The sequence below is a fragment of the Amblyomma maculatum genome, chromosome 4, assembly GCF_055883805.1.
Source record: "Amblyomma maculatum isolate TAMU_Amacu chromosome 4, ASM5588380v1, whole genome shotgun sequence".
Lineage (NCBI taxonomy): Eukaryota > Metazoa > Arthropoda > Arachnida > Ixodida > Ixodidae > Amblyomma > Amblyomma maculatum.
The window spans coordinates 176,986,150-177,007,540 of NC_139347.1; the positions used below are offsets into that span (position 1 = coordinate 176,986,150).

General features: G+C 47.0%; 1 protein-coding gene across 1 annotated transcript in view; it reads right to left on the reverse strand.

Annotated features, from left to right (window-relative positions):
• Positions 1–21,391, reverse strand: part of LOC146193542 (putative cytochrome P450 49a1) — a 123,804-nt gene that overhangs the window by 84,543 nt on the left and 17,870 nt on the right. Inside the window, exon 5 of the mRNA XM_084600576.1 lies at positions 781–982. Within this exon, the coding sequence (XP_084456702.1) occupies positions 781–982 (202 nt within the window). The remainder of the gene's footprint in view (positions 1–780; positions 983–21,391) is intronic.

Sequence of the window (21,391 nt, forward strand, 5' to 3'; positions counted from 1 at the left end):
TGTATGATATATAATATATCACTCGGCATCAAGAATGCTTGCCACAGCAAGCAAGAGCCAATGAGTATCAAGCATCAGGGATCAAATCTCATACTGGGACACGCTAACGTAATTTTAATATTTTACACTGTTCTTCTTACCGTAGCGATAGAGGCAAATATTTTATACATTTTTCTAATATATACAAGCATGATCTGCGTTTTTCCCACGGATAAATCATTCTGAGCACTAACGCTTATATTTGCATGACTTGAAATTATGTATGAAAAAAAGTCAAGCTCCATGAGCTACACAGCATTTAGTCCACATTGCCGAATATGAACGGAAAAGGGATTGAGGGGAATGTCACGATAAAACACTCAGCATGTTATTTTGAATCTTCGTTTGGTGATGGCAACAACCACCTTTACTGTCGTGCGCGCTGCCGAGCACCTTGCGTAAAACTAATAGTAGCACTTGGCAGCTACAATGAACTACCACAATGAGTATGAAATAAATTATAAGCCACCTATGTTTGGTCATCAGGATAATGGCACCTTCGAAGGCAGGCATACTATATATACTGAGAAGACTGGAAACCTTTTTTGTAACAAACAAGATCTACGAGACATTTACCGAACGGCTGATGATCTTCTATGTAAGGCTGTCGATACTACCAAAAGTTCTGCTACTGGCTAATGGCAAATAGCACTAAAATAAAAGACCTAAAGGAAACAACGCATAGAGAGTACAAACAGAGAGGTCATAATGTGACATCAAATATGACTTGTAGAGACTTACGGTGCGATAAAGTCTGCGGCGCGCTTGAGCCGCCGGCTGCTTGGTGTAGGAAAGTAGTGGTAGTATGGAAATTTCATCATCACTGTCTCCGCGCATTGCATAAAACTTTCTATTTCTTGAAAAATGCGAGCACTGTCGCTGCCTGAATCAAGTTCACTTTCCAGAAGCCCAAGTCTTTTTCCCAATGTCATATGGACAATCGCTGTTTGAACAAGTGGGAATAGAAGAATGTTAACTTCACGGCAAGAAATAAACATTATATAACTAAATTTTATATTCCACGGAAACGTAGTCTTATTTCCTTTTCGGAAGCTAAAATGTATTCATGTCTGCGCAATAACTAGAGCACTGACGGCCTATAGGGCTCTTTGTGGGATAAAAGTTCGGCGTAAAGCAAGCCTCAAAAGGTCCTACCCTTTGTTTCTTTTATACAAGAGAAGCAACCATTTAATGGAGTAATATAACAATACCAAAATGTCTTCCATGCCATCGACGATTGCGTCAAAATAGAGCATGAAGTTACGGCAACGTGAACGTGCCCATGGCACCCTGGCGTGACGTTTACGACGAGAGCCAATGAGATTGTAAAACACATTCTGAAATGCTTCCTTTCATTTGCAAGTTTACGTTGGAAAAAACTTTATTTTACTCATATTGACGTTTATATAATGAACAAAATATGTAATGACTTTACAATATAGGTAAAAAACTACAATAAATAATATTATTCTCATTAACAGACGAAAACATTCCGTTCTTGTTGCTAACCGTTTTCTAGGCCAAATTACTTCACAATTCCAAGGCATTCAATAATTCCGCGCTCCGATGCCTGTATCGGAGTACGATTGGTTGTGATCGATGTTGATGAGATTCCCTCATCTGGAACAACCCTAGATACTGCGATCGGCCTGTAAGATCAACATCACCAGACAAAGGCGTCGTGCGGAAAGCTTGGCTGTCAGGCATCGATGATGATAATATGCAAGTGTCACGAAATCGGCGCACATTTTTATTAAGCCGGCATGGCGCGAGGCCTGCGCGGCGTCGCATAGAAAGCTCGAGAAAAGCCTCCTTCCCCGCGCGAGACAGCGCGTAGCTTTGTACGCGTCGCCGCCTCCCTTATTCCCATCACCCGGCAATCACGCGTACTCATCAGGCTCGAATATACCAGAAAAATCGAGAACCTTCTATGAGACCTAGCCAATGACGACGCGCGGCTCGACGGGAGGAGAAGGGAGTGCTCTAACCAGCGAAACTAAGTGTGTGTGCGCGCTAGTTTTGGCGCGGGTTAACAGAGAGACGCGGCGCGCCCTATTTAAAGAGACCGCGCCGCTAGTGCAGTCAGTCAGTCAGTCAGTGGTCGCGGCGTGTTCGCCAGTGCTTCGGCTGTACTCCCGGGGATCACCCGCTGCTGGCAAGCCCACGGACCTGCAAGGGAGCGGCGCTCGTCTTGTATGGCGGCCACATCGTGACTCTTGAGGCGTCGGACTTCAACAGTGCCGGGTGAACAATTTGGTGTTTGTTTATGTGACTCTCTCGTGTTTCATCTGTATTGTAAAGCAACTGTTATTGAATACCTCTGTAGTTGCATGCTTCAGTTCAGTTCAGTCGTTCAGTCGTGTCCGACTCTTCGTGACCCTATTGACCATGTCACGCCACGCTTTCCGGTCTCTCACTATCTTCCTAACATCACATAACTTCATCTGCAGTGCCTCGAGGATGCCATCTAACCATCGCGTTCGCTGCCTACCCCTTCTCCGGCAACCCTCAACCTTTCCCAACATCAAATCTTTCTCCAGCGACTCCTCTCTTCTCATCAGATGACCAAAGTAGCTGAGCTTTAACTTTAGAATTTGACCCTCCAATGAGCAGTCAGGGTTTATGGTCGACAATATTGACTGATTTGATCTTCTGGCAGTCCAAGGAACTCTCAAGAGTCTTCGCCAGCACCACAATTCAAACGCGTCAATTCTTCGGCGGTCAGCCTTTTTCACAGTCCAACTCTCGCATCCATACATCACAACTGGAAAGACCATAGCACGAGTTATACGGATCTTGGTTGGCAGACTAATGTCTCTGCTCTTTACTAGGCGGTCAAGGCTAACCATTGCTCTCTTTCCCAGAAGCAGGCGTCTCCTAATTTCATGGCTGCAGTCTCCTTCCGAGGTAATCTTGGAGCCCAAGAAGAGAAAATCTGTCACTGCTTCCACTTCTTGTCCCTTGATGCTCCAGGACTTGATAGGGCAAGACGCCATGATCTTTGTCTTTTTAATGTTTAGTTTAAGCCCAAACTTCTCACTCTCTTCTTGTACGCGCATCAGAAGTCTCTTGAGTTCCGCTTCACATTTTGCAATTAAAGTGGTATCATCCGCATATCTAAGGTTGTTGATACGTTTTCCAGCAATCTTCACTCCAGCTGAAGACTCGTCCAGACCAGCCTTCCTCATGATGCACTCTGCATATAGGTTAAATAGGCAGGGCGACAGTATGCAGCCTTGCCTCACTCCTTTCTCAATCGGAAACCAATCAGTAAGACCATGCCCAGTTCTGACTGTGGCCTCTTGCCCTTCATACAGGTTCCTGAGGAGATAGATGAGGTGAATTGGAACTCCCATCTCTTGGAGAGCTTGCCACAATCTGCTGTGATCTACGCAGTCAAACGCTTTCGCATAATCAATAAAGCAGAAGAAGATGGGTTTCTGGAACTCTCTTGCTTTTTCCATGATCCAGCGAAGGTTGGCAACTTGGTCTCTAGTTCCTCTGCCCTTGCGAAACCCAGCTTGCACGTCCGGAAGCTCCCGATCCACATACTGCTGCAGCCTACCTTGGAGGATTTTCAACATCACCTTGCTAGCATGCGAAATAAGCGCGATCGTGCGGTAGTTGGAACAATCCTTGGCACTGCCTTTCTTTGGAATGGGGATGTAAACTGACCTCCTCCAATCCTGTGGCCACTGCAGGGTTGTCCAAATCTTCTGACATAATGTATGCAGAATGTTAACAGCGTCATGGTTGAGGTTTTGAAGCAACTCAGCTGGAATGCTATCAATTCCGCTAGCTTTGTTCTTAGCAAGGCTGGCTAAGGCCCATTCAACTTCACTCTTCAGGATGCCCGGCTCAAGATCAGTTATCACAACCGTCTTATGTTGGGTTTGCACATTCGAGTCCTTCTTGTACAGTTCTTCTGTGTATTCCTGCCACCTCTTCTTTATCTCTGCGGCTTCAGTGAGGTCCTTGCCTCGTTTGTCCTTTATCACGCCCATCTTAGCACAGAAGTTTCCTTTGATATCTTTGATTGTCTTATACAGAGCTCTTGTGTTCCTTAATTGGCTGTTGTCCTCAACTGCTTGGCACTGTATGTTCAAGAAGGCATTCTTATCTCTCCTTGCTATTTTCTGAAAATCCGCATTGAGAACCTTGTATCTTTCTTTTTCCCCCATAACTTTTGCCATCCTCCTTTCCTCAGCTATTTGCAAAGCCTCTTCAGATAACCAGTTTGCTTTCTTGCATTTCTTTTGCTTTGGAACTACCTTTGTAGCAACTTCTTGTATTATATCACGAACATCAGACCACATCTCTTCGGGCTCTTTGTCTTCTAGATCTAATTCTTGAAATCGATTCCTCACTTCCACAGCATATTCTAATGGAACTTGATCCAGATTATACCTGAAAGGCCTTCTAGTTTCCTGCGTTTTCCTCAATCGAAGCTTAATCTTGGCAACAAGAAGCTGATGATCGGTGCCACAATCGGCCCCAGGCCTTGTTTTTACTGCTTGTATAGCGCTTCTCCATCTCTGCCGGCAAATAATATAATCGATCTGATTCCTGTACAGACCGTCCGGTGAAGTCCATGTGTACAGGCGCCTCTTGTGCTGTTGAAAATGAGTATTCGCTATGGTCAGGTTGTTTTCTTGACAAAACTCTACTAGCCTCTGCCCAGCTTCATTTGGCTCACCAAGACCGAACTTGCCTGTAATTCCGGATATTTCTTCACTCCCTACCTTGGCATTCCAATCTCCTATGAGAAAAACGACGTCTGATGATGGGGTGCGGTCTAAAAGGCATTGTAGGTCCGCATAAAATCTCTCAACGTCAGCTTCTTCAGCAGTAGTGGTCGGTGCATAGACTTGGATAACTGTTATGTTGAAAGGGTGACCTTGGATCCGAAGTGAAATCATTCGGTCGTTTTTGGGGTTGTACCCTAGCACTGCTTTGCCCATTCTTCTGTTTACTATGAGAGCGACCCCATTCCTTCTCTTGGATTCGTGCCCACAATAAAAGACATAATGGTCGCCGGAGTTAAATTCTCCCATTCCGGTCCACTTGAGCTCGCTGATACCCAAGATATCAATGTTCAATCTGTCCATTTCTCGCTTGACGATATCCAGTTTACCTTGCGTCATAGATCTTACATTCCATGTTGCTATGTGATACATCTCCTTGCAACATCGGACTTTCCGGTCGCTTCCCGACACATCCACAACTGAGCGTCCTTTTGGCTTTAGCCCAGCCGCTTCATTCGTCCTGGAGCTACTAGGAATCGCCCTTTGTTCATCCCCAGTAACATGTGGGACGCCTTCCAACCTGGGGGGCTCATCTTCCGGCGCCATATCATTAATGGTATTGTGACTGGCCATAGGGTTTTCTTGGCAGGAAATACTGGAGTGGGTTGCCATTACCTTCTCCAGTTGCATGCTTAGCGTTTGTTATTCTGTGAACCTCTCGTCTGTGCATTTCAAGTGATCTTGTGTATTCCTTTGTATCGTCTCTTGCTGTGCATAAATAGTGTTTTGTTCGTTACTTCTGACTCCGATCCTTACTCTGGTTTGAACTGGCGACAGCTGGGCACCAAACGGCCACACCCTTTCGTCACTACAAGGTTGTTGAATTCCGGCTGAGCTTGCCACGCAGGTCGAGGGCATCTCCTCTGCGACCGGAACAGCTACCCCCACTCATTCTAAGGGTGCCTGGGAGTGTGCGCACCGTTAAGGGCGCATCGTTAATAATCCCCTTAATTATTAACGGGTGACAGCAAGTCAGCGTCGCTTAACTGCAGGTAGGCGTTGCCACCGAATGCCAGCTGGGGTATATAGTGCTGGATGCAGTTCATATGGTTGTTGCGAATTTGCAGGGTCACAGTGGAGCACCAGAGCAAAATGACCAGCGTGGCAGGCTTCTTCTTTTTTCGAAACGTTTGCCACAAGGCATAAGTTGAGAAAGGGGGAATGGGATGCAGGAGATAGAAAGTTAAAAGAAGTTGCGCTTATGTATTCGAGAAGGTTGGCAGTGTAGCGATTGTCCATTGTCCATTTCTCATAATCACAATCGCGATTCCACCGCAGGCCCACCTTCATGATTATCCGTTGCCTAATGTGAGTCGTTGATGGTCACGTCCACAACAAGTGACGCACATCGCAGACGTCAGGTGGAGTATCACAGTGAGGGCACCTGTCAGTCACTGGTAGATATTTTTCCCGCCATCGATGTCAAACAGATGGGGTCAGAGCCGCCCCTGCCCGGATCCGGCGCAATGTTACCTCCTCGTGCCGAGTAAGACTACGGGGAAGAGAGTGCGTGTTCGCTGGCGAAGAACTTGCGAATCGCAAACGTGAGTCAGGAACGGATCTGGGGGAAGAGGGGAAGGTGGTGGATCGCCTGATGTGTTTATGTGCGTCATAGCATTGGCTTGAATATTATGTGGATCGCGAGCATGGCCGCGAATCCAGTGTATGCGCACAGGACACGGGTACTTTGAACAGAGCAAATGTATGGACTGTGTTATTTGGAATGTGCGTCGAACGGCCTTGTGCTGTTTAAGGGCAGTTAGAGAGTCTGTGTAAAGATGAATTGCATTGAATGTAGGAACTGGTGAAAGGGAATGTATGGCACTGTAAAGTTCCAGTGCCAGAGGAGTGCACGTATCTGCGGCATATGTCACGTGAGTGTTGAGATGCGGATGTGAGGGACTATACACAGAAGAAACTCCTCGCTCTGCAGTATGGGATGCATCGGTATATAATATGCACCCTTCAGGCAGATGTGTGGATGATACCGACGGGGAAGCAGTGGGGCGATTGTCCATGAGCTGGCAGCACGACCATGGGAAAGTGTCTTTAAATGATGTAGTTGTAAAGACTGTTTGCGAGCTCTGCCATCCGCTGATCAACGAGTTCGGTGAGCGTATTTAGCTGGGCATACTCCTGAAGTACTAGTAAGGGTGTTAGGCGGGGAGGATATGTTATTGCACGCATAGCGTCATGATTGATGGCCTCAAGGGAGTTCCACTGTCTGCGGGTGAGACGTTTAAACTGTGTCTGGTAGATTATACGCGGCTGGAGGACAGAGCGAACAAGCTGGCGGGCCGTGTGAGCACGCGCGCAGCCAGAGCGCATAGCTATGAGACGAATGCGACCTAGAGTAGCGTGAGCGGTCTTACGGATGGCTGTCATCCACGGGGTGCCAGTCCCAGAGGAATGAAGAAGAAGACCAAGAATACGAATGGTTTGTACCTGAGGAATTAGGGTATTATCTATCATAAAATTTATAGTGGGAGCTTTCCGTAAGCCAGCTTTATTTCCAATGCGAATGAAACAGGATTTTGTATGCGAAAGAGTTAGGCCCAAAGGAGGGAGGCGAAATGTTAATACATCCAGCGCATGCTGGAGGGCCGCCTGATGGACAGACGTATCTGGATGACAGCACCATAAGGTTATATCATCGGCATACGCAAGCACGCGTATAAAAGGGATGGCCCCTAGGGCTCGAACAAGTGGAATGAAGGCCACATTAAATAATGTAGGGGCAAGAACGGAGCCCTGGGGAAGTGACCAAAGGGCTTTCCATGGACACGCACACTGAACGTTCTATTTGTTAGAAACGCGTGAATGGCGAGGAGAAACCTGTGAGGGGGACCAAGAGTTTGTAGGGAGGCATGAATGGCTGAGTAAAGGATGTTATCATTTGCCTTTGTTATATCTGTAGCGATCACAGTTCTAACGAGATGACTGTGCGGAGAGTGGTGAAGCACGTCAGCAGCCAAAGTAGCAAGACCGTCCTCCGTTCCTATTTGCGGGCGGAAGCCAATTTGTGATTCTGGATAACAATCATGGGATTCCAACCACCACAATAAGCGAGTGGCGAGAATGTTTTCGTAAAGCTTGCAGATTGTTGGCGTCAGGGAAATTGGACGAAGGGCCGAGAGAGATACAGGAGGATTACCTGACTTCGGTATTGGAACAACAATAGAATGCTTCCACTCGTCCGGCATGACACCAGAATTCCACACGTCATTGAATGCATCAAGCAGGGTCTGCAAAGCAGTCCCTTCCAAGTTGCGGAATAAGGAGTTAGGTATGCCGTCGTGCCCGGGAGCAGAGTTAGATTCGATGCGTTCAATGGAGGCCAGCAGCTCTGCCATGGTTAGGTCAGAAGTAATCGCATCGGGGGTTCGGTAACCGGTAAGCAAGGTGGAGACGTCGAGGTGGAATCATAGTGGGAAAAAAACTGTTTGGCCTCCTACTTTGCAAATGTGCCCTCATCTACATTCGTCGCAAGGCGAATGCTCTCTGTGTAATCAGAAACTTGAGAAGAGCGCTCCATGGCGTGAAACACTTCAAAGTTGTCGATTACTCTGCTTGGAGGATAGGCGCTCACTTTATGAAGCCCAATGTTGCCTTCCTAGACGCTTTTCATACCGCCTCGCACGGGCGGTAGCCCGGTGAAGAGCGGGGATAGCCGATGGGTCATCGGGGTTACGAGCAGCATAATGATATGTCTAGCGACGCAGAGCCCAAAGATTCAGGAGGTGGATGTCCGGGTTTGGCTTGTCTTCATTTACAGTGGTGGTAATCGTGTGGGACGTAAGAAAAGCAGAGAGAGTAGACAATGCTGACGATGGGGTGAAATTGCATGCCTCACTATCCCCATTTTGATTGCCCACCTATGCCAGACATACAATTCGAGCCTAACGGAATAAAATTGCTAATCGAATCTCTAAAACTGTCATCATCAGCCGGAGTCGATAACATCAACGCTAAATTACTTCACAATACTAAAGATACTGTCGCTATCATTCTTTCCCACATTTTCCAGCAATCACTCGAACGCAATGCCATACCTCATGACTGGAAAGTGAGAAAAATTATTCCAGTGCATAAAAAGGCTCACATTCGTCCCCTAAAAATTATCGCCCTATTTCTTTAACCAGTGTTTCCCCCTAGCTAACAGAGCATGTAATTCACTCACACATAATGAAATTCCTGCAGTCTGTCAACTTCTTTCATCCCAGTCAGCACGGATTTTAAAAAAAACCTATCCTGCTCTACCCAACTAGCATTATACACTAACGACATCAGCTCCAGCTCGGGCACTAACACACCAGTGGATGCGCTGTTTTTAGATTTTGAAAAGGCTTTTGATAAAGTTACCCACCGAAGACTACTCCGTAAGCTTTCACGACAAAACCTAAACCCTCTAGTTCTTGAATGGCTGCAAAATGTTTTGACTAATCGCGAACAGTTCGTATGGGCCAATAACCGCGCATCTTCCTTGTCCCCAGACACTTCTGGCATACAGCAAGGTACTGTTTTAGGACCCTTACTATTTTTAATATACATTAATGATCTTCCTAATAACCTGTCTTCCATTCGTTTGTTCGCCGACGACTGCGTCATTTACAGAAAAATAACAAACAGCATGGACTCATTTAAACTTCAGTGTGATTTGAAACTTGTTGAAACATGGTGCACTAATTGGTTAATGAAGCTAAACGTAAACAAAACCACTCTAGTCTCATTTCATCGTCGTGCATCATATCACATCGTAAACTATACATTTATGTGGTGACAAAATATTGCATGCAACTACATATAAATACCTGGGCCTTTCATTTACTGAAGATCTTACCTGGACATCTCATATAAATAACATCACTAACGAAGCTAACCGTGTTCTAGGTTATCTTAGGCGAACACTACGACTTGCTTCCCCTCACGTAAAACTGTCCGCTTATTTAACCTTAGTGCGCCCCAAACTAGAATATGCTTGCTCGATCTGGGACCCACACCAATCTAACCTTACAAAAACACTCGAATCCGTCCAAAACAGAGCGGTAAGATTTGCCTTTTCAGATTATTCTTATCACACAAGTGTTTCATCACTAAAAGACAAAGCTAACCTTGCAAACTTAGAATCCCGCCGTAAAACCACCAGGCTCTGTCTCTTCCACAAATTTTATCACTCACCCCTGCGGAATGCCGTTATCACCCGTGCGCATCGCCACTCAGCCCGGATCAACTATCAACAAGCCGTCCAACCTCCTCATGCATCTACGTCATCTCATCTCAAGTCATTTTTGTTTTGACAGCAAAAGATTGGAACTGTTTGCCTGCCGAAGCTGTGACTCATCTCGACAACGCGCGCTTCAAATCATTCATTGAAAATATAACTTGATGTAAGCCCACCCCTCATGTAATGCCTCTCGTGGGCCTTTGAAGTACTAATAAATAAATAAATAATAAATCAGATAAGCGATTGTCTGCGCGTACAGAGTCCCATGATGTTATTCGTACGCTACGGCGTATTTTACGTATCCACGAAGAAGTGAGAGAGATAAAGATAGGACTGTGATTACTACCCCAGGTATCTGGTTCAACAGCCCAACGAGGGCTACAATGGCCTAAACACCAAGTCAAATCAGGTGAATAAGGCCCACCTTGTGGACGGGTATATGTATGCGGGTGGTTTAAAAGATGAAAAGAATTATCTAAAAAGCTTCCCTGGATCTGTGCACCCCTGGGAGAATCCGATGGGTAACCCCACGAGGCATGTGTGCCGTTGAAGTCTCCACCGAATAGAATAGGGATACCCGAGTAGGTAGAACGCAGAAAACGAACTCCTCCAAGATTAGGAGATGCGGAACCAGGACGGCCATAAAAGGACACTAGTATAAGTGGCGTGCGTACAGGCTTAACTAGGAGTGCTACCACCTCTTGGCGTGTGTTACACCACCGTGAAAGGTTGATCGGTGCGTGGGGAACTGAAGTGTGATAACAAATTGCATATTTACCTGGGCTGAGGGAAGAGGTGATACAACGGCGATCAGGAATGGAAGGTGAATGGTAAGCGCAGAATCCTGAAAGGCGAGGAAGTGAGTTATGCTCTTGAAATAAGAAGGCCCACGCCCTTAGCTTTTTGTCGCGAAGACGGATGTTCACTTCAGAGGCCTTATTCGCAAAGCCTCGACAATTCCACTGCACCACCAGATACAGTGCATTATCCATTGCGAGGCCGAATAGCTCCTTCGATGAGGGAGGTCACCTCCTCCATAAGGGCTAATATTTTATCCACTGTCGGGGTATTCGGGGTTAACGTGTTGTCTGCACGTGATTGTGGTTTGATGCTTATTTGAGGTGATTCATCTGAAATCTTATCACGAGGTATTATACTTCTTCGAGAGGGGTGAGAGCGACGCTGTTCTCGGAGCTGGGTGAGTTCGTCTAGACGTTGGCGGGCTTCTGCAATGGCATTGTCTAAAACAGCGTCTTCATCTGCGACATCCACATGTGATTGGTGCACGGGCCGTTTTGGTGTACCATTTCATCCACGAGGGTGAGTCGCTTGTGCGTATGAACGATGCTGAGAAGACGTATGATGAGCAGGTGGGTCACGTAAAAGAAGTGAAAGAAAGTCGGTTTTGTCACATGTAAGAGCAGCGAAGTGATTACTTGTAGGAATATCTGCTTTTCCAGTCGGCTTGCGCGACGGTCTCGTTCGCTTCTTCTTTGGACAAGCCGGGGAGCGCATGTCATGGCCCGCCGATTTGCATAGGGCACAAAGCGCTATTGGTTCATTCATGCCGGCCACAGCTGCTGGATAAGGGCAGGTATTTTGCATGTGCCCTTCTTTATGGCAGTGATAACAAAATATACGGCGAGGTCGGAAGGACTGTGGTTTGATAATCGCACCATAATAGGTTAGGTACTCAGCCAAAGTCAACGGGCCTTGTAGGGTGAGTAGGTATGAGCCCCGGCACCCCAGAGGCCGTGCTTGAAACACTGCGTGAGTTGAACAGCGAATGTTTGCCCGCACTTCCTCAGAAGGACTTCTGCTGTCGGCATGGTAAACGACGCAGCGGAGGGTGTCAGGGCAAGAGGCAAAATATATTTGCACTGGGACATGCTCATTCGCATCCAGGGGAATTTGAGTAACTGCACACATTTTTTGGGCATCCACCAAGGATGGCAAGTTCACCGTGATGGTGTTCGATGGGCGATGGACGACAAATCCACAGTAGTTAGTAGAACCTAGAACTTGGTCAATTGTGACTTGGACCCACTGGGGAGGGCTAGTCGTTATATCAAAGCGCGGAACGAGTTAGCAGTAAGTGGAAGCGAGGCTCGACTCATTGGCCGCATCTGTGGTGGTGTCAGGGGCTGACACGCTGTAGTTGGCCTTGGAAGGGATGACTGAATCGGTGCGACTGGCACAGTTCCTTGAGGGAGGGTTACAGGCACAGAGGCAGCGGAGCAATCCATGGGACAAGCCGAAGTCGTTCCATCCGAAGACGAAGCAGACTGGGGGCATGTAGGCATTGATGATTGCGTGGACGTGGATGCTGCGCCAGGTTGTAACACAGCAGAAATCCGCACAGCTGTCGTCGGCGGAGCAGAATCTATGCAGGCGCGTAGCCCAGCCTCGCTCGGCAACGCCGAGCTAAGCCTAGCCTGCGCCTGAGGGATCCGGTTGGACTTTCTTGAGAAAGGGCCCACCGAGGCGGAAATCGCTCCACAGGGGCGTCTTCGTCATTCGTTCTCACGGAAGGCACTGTCCTACCCACACAAAACGACAGTAAATAGGCGAAACAAGATAAAAACACAGAGCTCTAAGCGGACACGTATCAGCTAAGGCGCTTCTTCTTTCTCCTCGTTCTGAACAGCCCGTGCCGTGCTTGCGCTCTGAGCACGCGCTGTACCTCATTATTTTCCTCTAACACGGGCTGGTAACGCTAATCTCAGCGCCTCATTTTATAGGAGCCTTGCGCTGTCCAGGGGGCGCTGCGAAAAAGGTGCTAAAAGTGCCCCCTGGGGGTGTCTGCTGGGTAGTATAAATCCCCGGTGTCTGCATTAGAATGCATTGAGTCAGCATGGATCCACCGCTTTAATTTCTATTATGTATGAATTACAACGAATTTAAGGCGCTGAAAAATCTTTCGAGGCTGTCACGACGCAAAAAAATGCAATAAATAATCCAACATCAGGCATTATCCGACATACAGTAATCGGAGACGAAGTCTTGGTGCGCTGCTAGTTGACGCGCCAGGCGCGTTTCGCGCGAATTCGTGGAGTTTTTTGCAAGCTTTACACGCAGCTGAGCTGAAGCAAGTAATACCCGAAACCGCAATACGGATAGGCAGCGTAAACAACCCCCCTGAGGCAAAAATAGTCCTTCCGATGGGCACCTTGAGGCGGCCGTGCATGGGTCATTGGGGTTCGCGTTCAATGTATGCATGTGAGCTTGTAAGTTGGTCCTAAGCTGGTTTTTGCTTTTTACGCACCATTTAGCTGATAAACAACTCTCGTAATGTTTGGAAATACAGTCCACATACTGGAAAGTCCCACAAAAGCTGAAGCAGAGTCTGCAGAAACGTTCGAATTACACCGCGGCAGGCGCTTGTGTTCATCGTTAGGTGCAGATATCAGAAGGCACGCTGACCTCGTTTCACCACTGCTCAACTACTAATAGCCTTAGGGTTATGTGCTTGCAGCTCTTGAGCCAGAGGTTTTTGTCTGTTGGGGGCAGTGGAGACTTTGCATTTTAGAATTTAGCGCTCTATCAGATCAAGAACATGCGGTGACGCACGCACGTGCAGTTCTTACATACACAGCTGGCGAAAACAGTAACATAACGGTCGGTTTCGCTCTCAATCACAAATAAACACGCGTTTATAGCTTTACTTTATATATTTGAGCTCTGAGCCGGCGGAGAGGCCAGCTTAGAGCGAACGGCGTTTCTCAAACCACTATATGCATGCACATGACCGTCCGTACCAATCGCACTGTAGCCCCGTTTCGTACGGATTGAAAGAAAGCCGTAGAGTTGAAGAATGAAATTGTTAACTTGTCCTTGGCACCCTACGACGCTAGCGAAAATACCAGCGGTGACGATGTTTCGGGACGGATGGTACGCGGAAGATCAATGCCGCATGGTTTGAACATCTCGCGCCGCAGCGCTTTTTTTATAAATTAGGCTACTGCTGGTTTACAATGATGTCCACGATACATGACGACTCTTTTCACGCTCACAAAGGGGTAAAAAGAAGCACGAATCGGCGTAGAAAGCCTGCCAGATATGCGCTGCAGCATAGGCAGAGCCGCCGTTGTACTACCCAGTCAAGCTTTCCTTCGCCGCCACGAGGCGCCGCCACCCTACTAAAAACTCCAGCGCAAGGTCCCATGCCATAGGGCCCCCCACCTAGAAGGAACGGCGAAATTTACGCGCTGACGGGCCAGAGAGGGGGATTCCACGGCGGCAAGCAGGTCTGCAGATAAGCCGGAAACATCTCAGGAAAGATTCTGGAGAGATGTCTCGAGGTACGCGGGTTTGAGGCGATCTAGAGAGACGACCTCTTCGCGACCATCCAGCAGGATTGTCGCTGACTGTCGTCCTGTTGAGGACGCGGTAAGGGCCGTCGTATGAGGAGGTAAGAGGCGCCTTTACAGCTTCTCGCCTGAGAAACACATGCGTCGAGGAATCAAGGTCTATGTGTGCAAAGCCTTGATGGGCAGATGAGCGAGGCGGCACTGGACGCAGACGCTGAAGACAGTCTTGTAGGCGATGAAGGTATTGTAGGGGCTGGGACGATGGAGCCGAAGTTACGAACAAGTCTCCGGGAAGCCGCAGGAACGTACCGAAAACGAGTTCGGCCGCCGAACAGCCAAGGTCACGATGCAGGACGACACGTAGGGCTAGGAGCACCATAGGGAGGTGGTCGACCCAGTGCTCGCGATCCAGGCGCGCAGTGAGGGCAGCCTTGAGCTGGCGATAAGCCACTCGACCATGCCATTGGCACAGGGAAGGTACGATGTGGTGCCGCAGTGTTTAGTGCCGAGCAGCCGTGTGAGCGAAGTTAAGAGGGCACATTCGAACTGGCGGCCGCGATCCGTGGTAACAATGCCGGGGCGGCGGCAGCCACCCTGAAACGAAAGCTCTGCAGCTGTTTGCACAGTAATGTCCGGAATTGGCACGGCTTCGGGCCAACGGGTGAAGCGGTCAACCACGGAGTAAGATAGACAGGAGCGCCGACTCCGCTCTTTGGAAGGGCGAAATTTTGCTACGTCGAGGAAAGCTTGGTGGCGGATCCGATAGATGGTGCTAGTAATTATCACCGACTCTGCATGCAGACAGTTGACAGCCGTGTGGTGCGGACGCGTGTGCCATCGCTCCTCCGATTGCACGTGGCTACCGGAATCGGACGGACTGGCGACAGCGGGAGCTTCCGAAGCGTCAAATAGATGAGTTCTTTCTTTTATTAACTTTATTTCGTTTTCAGCTAGTTAGGTTAGGTGCAGCCTAAAGAATAGATTTTAGCTCTTGGTCCTAGCGGCCTGGTTTTTCGTGCCGGCAGCTAGGTTTTCTTGGCGTTCATTATTTAGCTGTCTTGTTTAGATAAATATTTTTTTGTAGGCTATTGGCATTCGCAGAATTGGTTTTTAACGCGATTTTGCTAGTCGTTTCTTGTGTCCTCTTTTGGAAATTTGTATATTCTGAGAATTCATAATAAATATAGTTCAGTCGATGAGCGCTTAAGATGTGCAATCAAAATAAGGTAAAGTGTACTCAGTGTGAGGCGCAGGTTAAACTCAAGGAAGCGCGTTTTGACTCTGTAGGTGAAGCGGAAGGCAGCGACTTTTTGTGTCGGTGTTGCGTACTGAGTGCGCGTCTAGATAGGTTTGATCAAGAAAGGGGCAGTTTAGTGTCTCGTGTGGATGATTTAGAAAATTAAGTACGTTTGTTACGAGCGGAAAATCAGAAACTGCTTGGACAGCTTACTCAAATTGAAAAAAGGAGCCGACTTTATCCTTGGAACCAACGAGGACGAACATTCCAATGCGGGCCACGTGGCTGGGGCCAGCACTGGCATGGAAGGCATAAGCAAAGTAGGTCAGGCGGATCCGAACCGTCAGATTTATTTAGAAGCAGCTAAGACTCCGGAAAAAAGGAAGAAGTAAGGAAGAATGAAAATCCCAGAGATAAGGACACAGATAACCGAAAGCAGGAGCCAACAGTTGGGAGAGGGAGAGAGAAGGCCCAGGTGCTTATCCCCGGAGATTCTAACATGAACAGGTGCAAGCGAGATATCTTGGAACGTGTAAGGGGTGATAAGAGAGTGATGGTTGGAGCCTTCCTAGGGAGAACAATGAGGGCAGTGCTAAAAGAGAGTAAAATATCCTGTTGAAGAATTCCGCAGAGCGCAGTATGGTAATAGTAGCCGCGGGGCTAAACGATGTCCTAAATGGTGACGCTGCCGGAGTGGTGGGAAGTTTAGCTAATGGAGTTGACGAGATCAGGGAGATAGCACAGCAGACGCAGATAGTTGTATGCACAGTACCAGAGGTGCTAGGGTTGAACGGAAAGATGGAAAAGGACGTGGTGAAAGTTAATCAGGACATAAGAAAGTTCAGCCTGGAGAAGCGTTTCGAAGTTGTTGAGGTAAACAGGTAGGTACATAAAGCAGGTTTTGGTCGGGCTTTTCAGCGAGATGGCATTCATTTTAACAGAAAGGTGGGAGCAGAGATCAGCTGGCGCCTGGCAGGCAGGGCTGTAGCTTTTTTAGGGGGTCCGCGAGGACTCCGTGCACAGAGGTAGTTATAAGTGAAGCAGAAGAAAGTATAATAATGGAGGCTGAGCCCTGAAAAATGGCGAAGAGTAGGTCGAGAAAGAAAAGTACAAAAAGAAATTTAACACCTGGATCAGCTACATAAACATGATAAACATGCAAGGAGGTAGAAAAAGAGCGAAATGGCTAGAGATAGAACAGCAGTTGAAGGACGACAAAATAGGTGTGTACGCTCTTTGCGAGACTCATCTCAGGGATCTAGAAGATCCGCCGTTTATAGAAGGCTGCATCTGGGAAAGGTGCAACAGAACGAGAACGGAAAAAAAAGGGTGGAGGGGTAGGTATGTTGATACAGCAGGGAACAAATTGGCAAAGAATTAAATCATCTTGTAAAGAACATATCTGAGTTTCACGAACAATTGCCGGCACAGGGGCATGGCTAGGGGTAGTTTATTTAGGAATAGGACATCAATGCAGGCAAGAAAACAGGGATCTTGTTGAATGTCTCAGTGACGATATAAGCCAGTTTGGAAACGGGGCCAATATTATTCTACTGGGGGACATGAACGGCCACATCGACGATCTGGATGGATACATGGATTGTAACGGCAAGCTAATGCTAGATTTCTGTGAGCGACACGATCTAGTTATATTAAATAGAGAAACAAAATGTGAAGGCCAAATCACGTGGGAATTCCGCAATGGGCAGATGACCATTGACTATTGTCTAATGTCGCAGGAAATTTATAGCAAGGTCACAAAAATGGAAATAGACGAAGAAGGGGAGTGTAGTCTGGGAAGTGATCATAAACGTATTAGTCTGCAGATGGGGCCCTTGATGAAAAGAGAAATGGAACTTAGACAAAACGTAAACGCAAAATTATACGACGATCAAATAGCGCAGATAGCAGCAGACATAAAGGAAGCAATAGAGAAAAGCGCCATAGAAGACTGGGATTATGAACATGTAGAACTACTCATAAGGAGGAAAATTCAGGAGGTTAAAGTAGCAAACCGCTAGAATGGAAAGAGAAAGCCACGGAGCTGGTGGAATAAGGAAATCAGGGAAGCTATTGAACAACGACGGGCTGCTTCAAGGGAACACCGAATGGCAAAGAAAGCACAGGTATCTCAGGAGGAAATCGACCAAAAATGGGAATCCTATCGGCAAAAGAAACTTCAAGTGCAGGCCCTCGTCCAAAGTAAAATAAGACAGTCCACCGATCGCTGGATGGCTGATATACACGATGCCTCTAGAGGCGGAGCAAGAAACTTCTGGTACCATATAAGCTGGCTAGGGAGGAAGAATCAAAGAAAGCAGGATCGAATTCAAGATAACGAGGGAAATTGTTTAAAGCGAGATAACGCAGTGAACTACATTATATCATTTATAGCCGAGTCATTTAAAAGCGACGATAGGGTAATCTCCGCAAATCAGGAAGCAATACAAGGTAGAAGAATACAAAGCAGCTTAGAACTGACCAATCTAAACTAGAAAAAGGTAGAAAAAAAATATTCCTAAAACCACATCTACAGGAATAGAAGAAATTCCGATCAAGCTGATTAATGAACTCGGTCCAAAAAGTAAGGAAACATTGTTTAAAGCTCTGGAAACAGTCATAACGAATAAGCAAATTCCGGACAGCTGGCGGCAGAGTAAAATGATTTTCATTTATAAAGGGAAAGGAGACAGGATGCGCATAAAATCCTACAGGCCGATTACCATAACATCTGTTATGTACAGGTTAGCCATGCAGGTGGTGAAATTAAAGGTGCAAGCATGGGTTTAAAGTAACAACATACTCGGAGAACTTCAGAACGGCTTTAGAAATGGTAGGCTCTTAGATGATAGCCTGTTCGTGCTTACCCAATGCATCGAAATATCTAGAGTGGAAAATAGACCTCTGTATTTGGCCTTCCTGGACATAAACGGGGCATACGACAACGTAAGCAGGGAACTCCTGTGGAACATATTAAAAAAAGAAGGTATCGGTTATGAGATAAGAGAGTTCCTACAGGAAATATACCGGGATAACAAAGTAGAAATTACGTGGGAAGGGATAAGAAGTACGGAGGATGTCAAAGTATGCAAAAGATTAAGACAAGACTGTCCTCTATCACCGGTGCTGTTCATGCTTTATATGAAAAAACCCGGAACGGAGGATACAAGACAGTACCCTAGGTTTTAACTTGTCATATAGATTAGGTAGAAAGGCGGTAGAGCAGCGCCTCCCCGGTTTGATATATGCAGACGATACTGTGCTGCTAGCTGAGAATCTGGAACAATTGCAAACTCTAGTTAAGTATTGCGGAGACGAAGGGGATGCTCTAGGCTTCAGTTTCAGCGCATTCAAGTCGGGTCTGATGATTTTCAATGGCTCAACTGATCAGGGTCTTAAAATACAAGGCCTTGAAATACCTAGAGTAGCAGAATATAAATATCTCGGGGAATGGGTGAACGAAGGATTGGCATACATTGGAAAGCATGGGCAATCACTTAAGGCCAAAGGGCGAAGGAATGCCGGGATAATGAAGCATAAGGCATTGTGGGGATAAGATAGGTATGAGGTTTTGAGGGGTATTTGGAAAGGAATTATGGTGCCCGGACTTACTTTCGGAAATGCGGTTTTGTGCCTAAAATCAGAGGTACAGTCGACATTAGAAACAATCAGAGATCCGTTGGACGATTAGCACTAGATGCCCACGGCAAAACTACAAATGAGGCGGTACAGGGAGATATGGGCTGGGCATCGTTCGAAGTACGGGAAGCGCAGAGTAAAATATTATATGAGGAACGCCTGAGGAAATTGGACAGTAACAGATGGGCAGCTAAAGTATTTAAATACCTGTACCTAAAAAGCGTTGACTCACAATGGAGGAAAAGAACTAGGAAACTAACAAGTAAGTATGCTAGTAATAAGGACGGAGAAATAAAGAGCATTAAGCAACAGGTGAAAAACACAGAAGGTAAAAATTGGATAAATTCGATGTGAAAGAAACAGAGTGCGGAAATATACCAGAAGTGGAAAATGCAGATCAGGAAGGATGATTTCTTTGATAACTCAAGAGGCAGTGCCCTACTTTTTGAAGCTAGATCAGGGTGCCTTAGAACACGCAGCTACAAAAAGAAATTTGACAATGGAGATGATGCATGTGCTGTATGTGGAAACTCCAGGGAAACAATTGACCATATTATACTCGAATGTAATGGTATCCATCCGGAAGTTGGTGCAGGCGCAATCACTGTTCCTGAAGCTCTGGGGTTTAGAGATAAGAGTGGCCGGGTGAATAAACCGGCGGTGGAAACTAGCAAAAAACGACTGGAAGATTGGTGGCTCAAAAGCAGAGAAGTGACATAATGTTAGTAATGTAGGAACAAAATTTAATAAATGGAATGATGGTTTAGTTAACCATTCTAAATCAATAATTAAGATATAGGGAGAAAAATGACCATGATAGCTACTGCTACCCCCCGTTTCAAAGGGGACGCTCCTATATTCCATCTATCCATCCGACTCTGCTGAAGCGTGCGGCCGCCGCGCCTCCGCTCCGGCGGTACCGTGCTGCCGCCGCGTCTGTCGTCTGCTTCTTGTTGCTGCACTTACGTATCGCCTGCATCGCTGCGGGGAATATATCCCTTCAAATATATCCCGTTGTCTGCATCTTCCAGCTGCACTGAGGTGTCATCAGTTGCCTGCCTCATCGCTGGCATATATCGCTTTCAGTGCCGCTGCGTTCATCTGCTTCATACAGCTCACCAATTTTCCCCCCGATTTAGATCACTCAACAGCTTCCGGTTCTTAAATTTTCTGAAATACTGTCGGAATTGCATCCTTGACACGGAGAGCCCGTTATTCTTCGTTAAGTAATACGTTTCCTTTATAGCTGCGGTAGTTTTTTAGAGAAAAAATTCATCCTTGAAATTCCGCCCACACACCCTGTGTTTTTGATTAATTCCTGGCCAATCTGCGGAATGTTCTGCTTCCACTGCTCGAAAAGCTTTGAATCAGTTGGCGGCCGAAACAAGAGGGCTTTTTCGTTTTCTTTGCCGTACCCTGAATTACATCCAATGACGAAACACTTCCTTCCTACCCTACCATCCGCATATAAAAAAGCAGTGCACAGTATGCGCTATTTACTTGCTGTGTGCCGTTCCGTCTGCGCACTGGTGATCTCGCTGCGTAGTTTGTCGTCTGCATGCCTCATTCGACTCATTTTCAAGAGAATACGCAGACGACAAAAACATTAACACTGACGGAGCTTTACCTTAAAGTTTTACTTAAAATATACAGGTTGGTGGTGACCACGATTCCACTTGTGCGTTTTCCGGCTAGCAGACGGCGCGCAAAGCTAGCCCTCCGTAAAGTCCCTTGGTAATTTGAAAGTAGCGACTTTCTGTGAATTATGCCGCCAAGCCGCGCACCCTCGCCGATCCTCCTCTCTCACCTCTCCCGTCGGACGGTGATTGCCTCCGCGGGCGGCCTTCTGGAAAAGCGCGCGTTAAGTTCGCTCTTTTTGTGTTTTCAGTTTTCGTGGGCGACATTTTTTGGGCAGCCGCCGCTGCTACGACCGAACTCCCAGACATTGCGCGCTTGCACTTCGCGTTATTCGCACTCCTTTAGAGCAGCACTATGCTCAGTTGCTGCGCATTTCAGTGCACAAGTCGGCGTGAAAAAGGCTTTGTTCTTTTCGCGATTCCGAGCGGCAACAAAGACACCATTAGAAGAAAAAAGTGGCTGCACAACATCGGCCGCAAGAACTTTACGCCGACGAAGC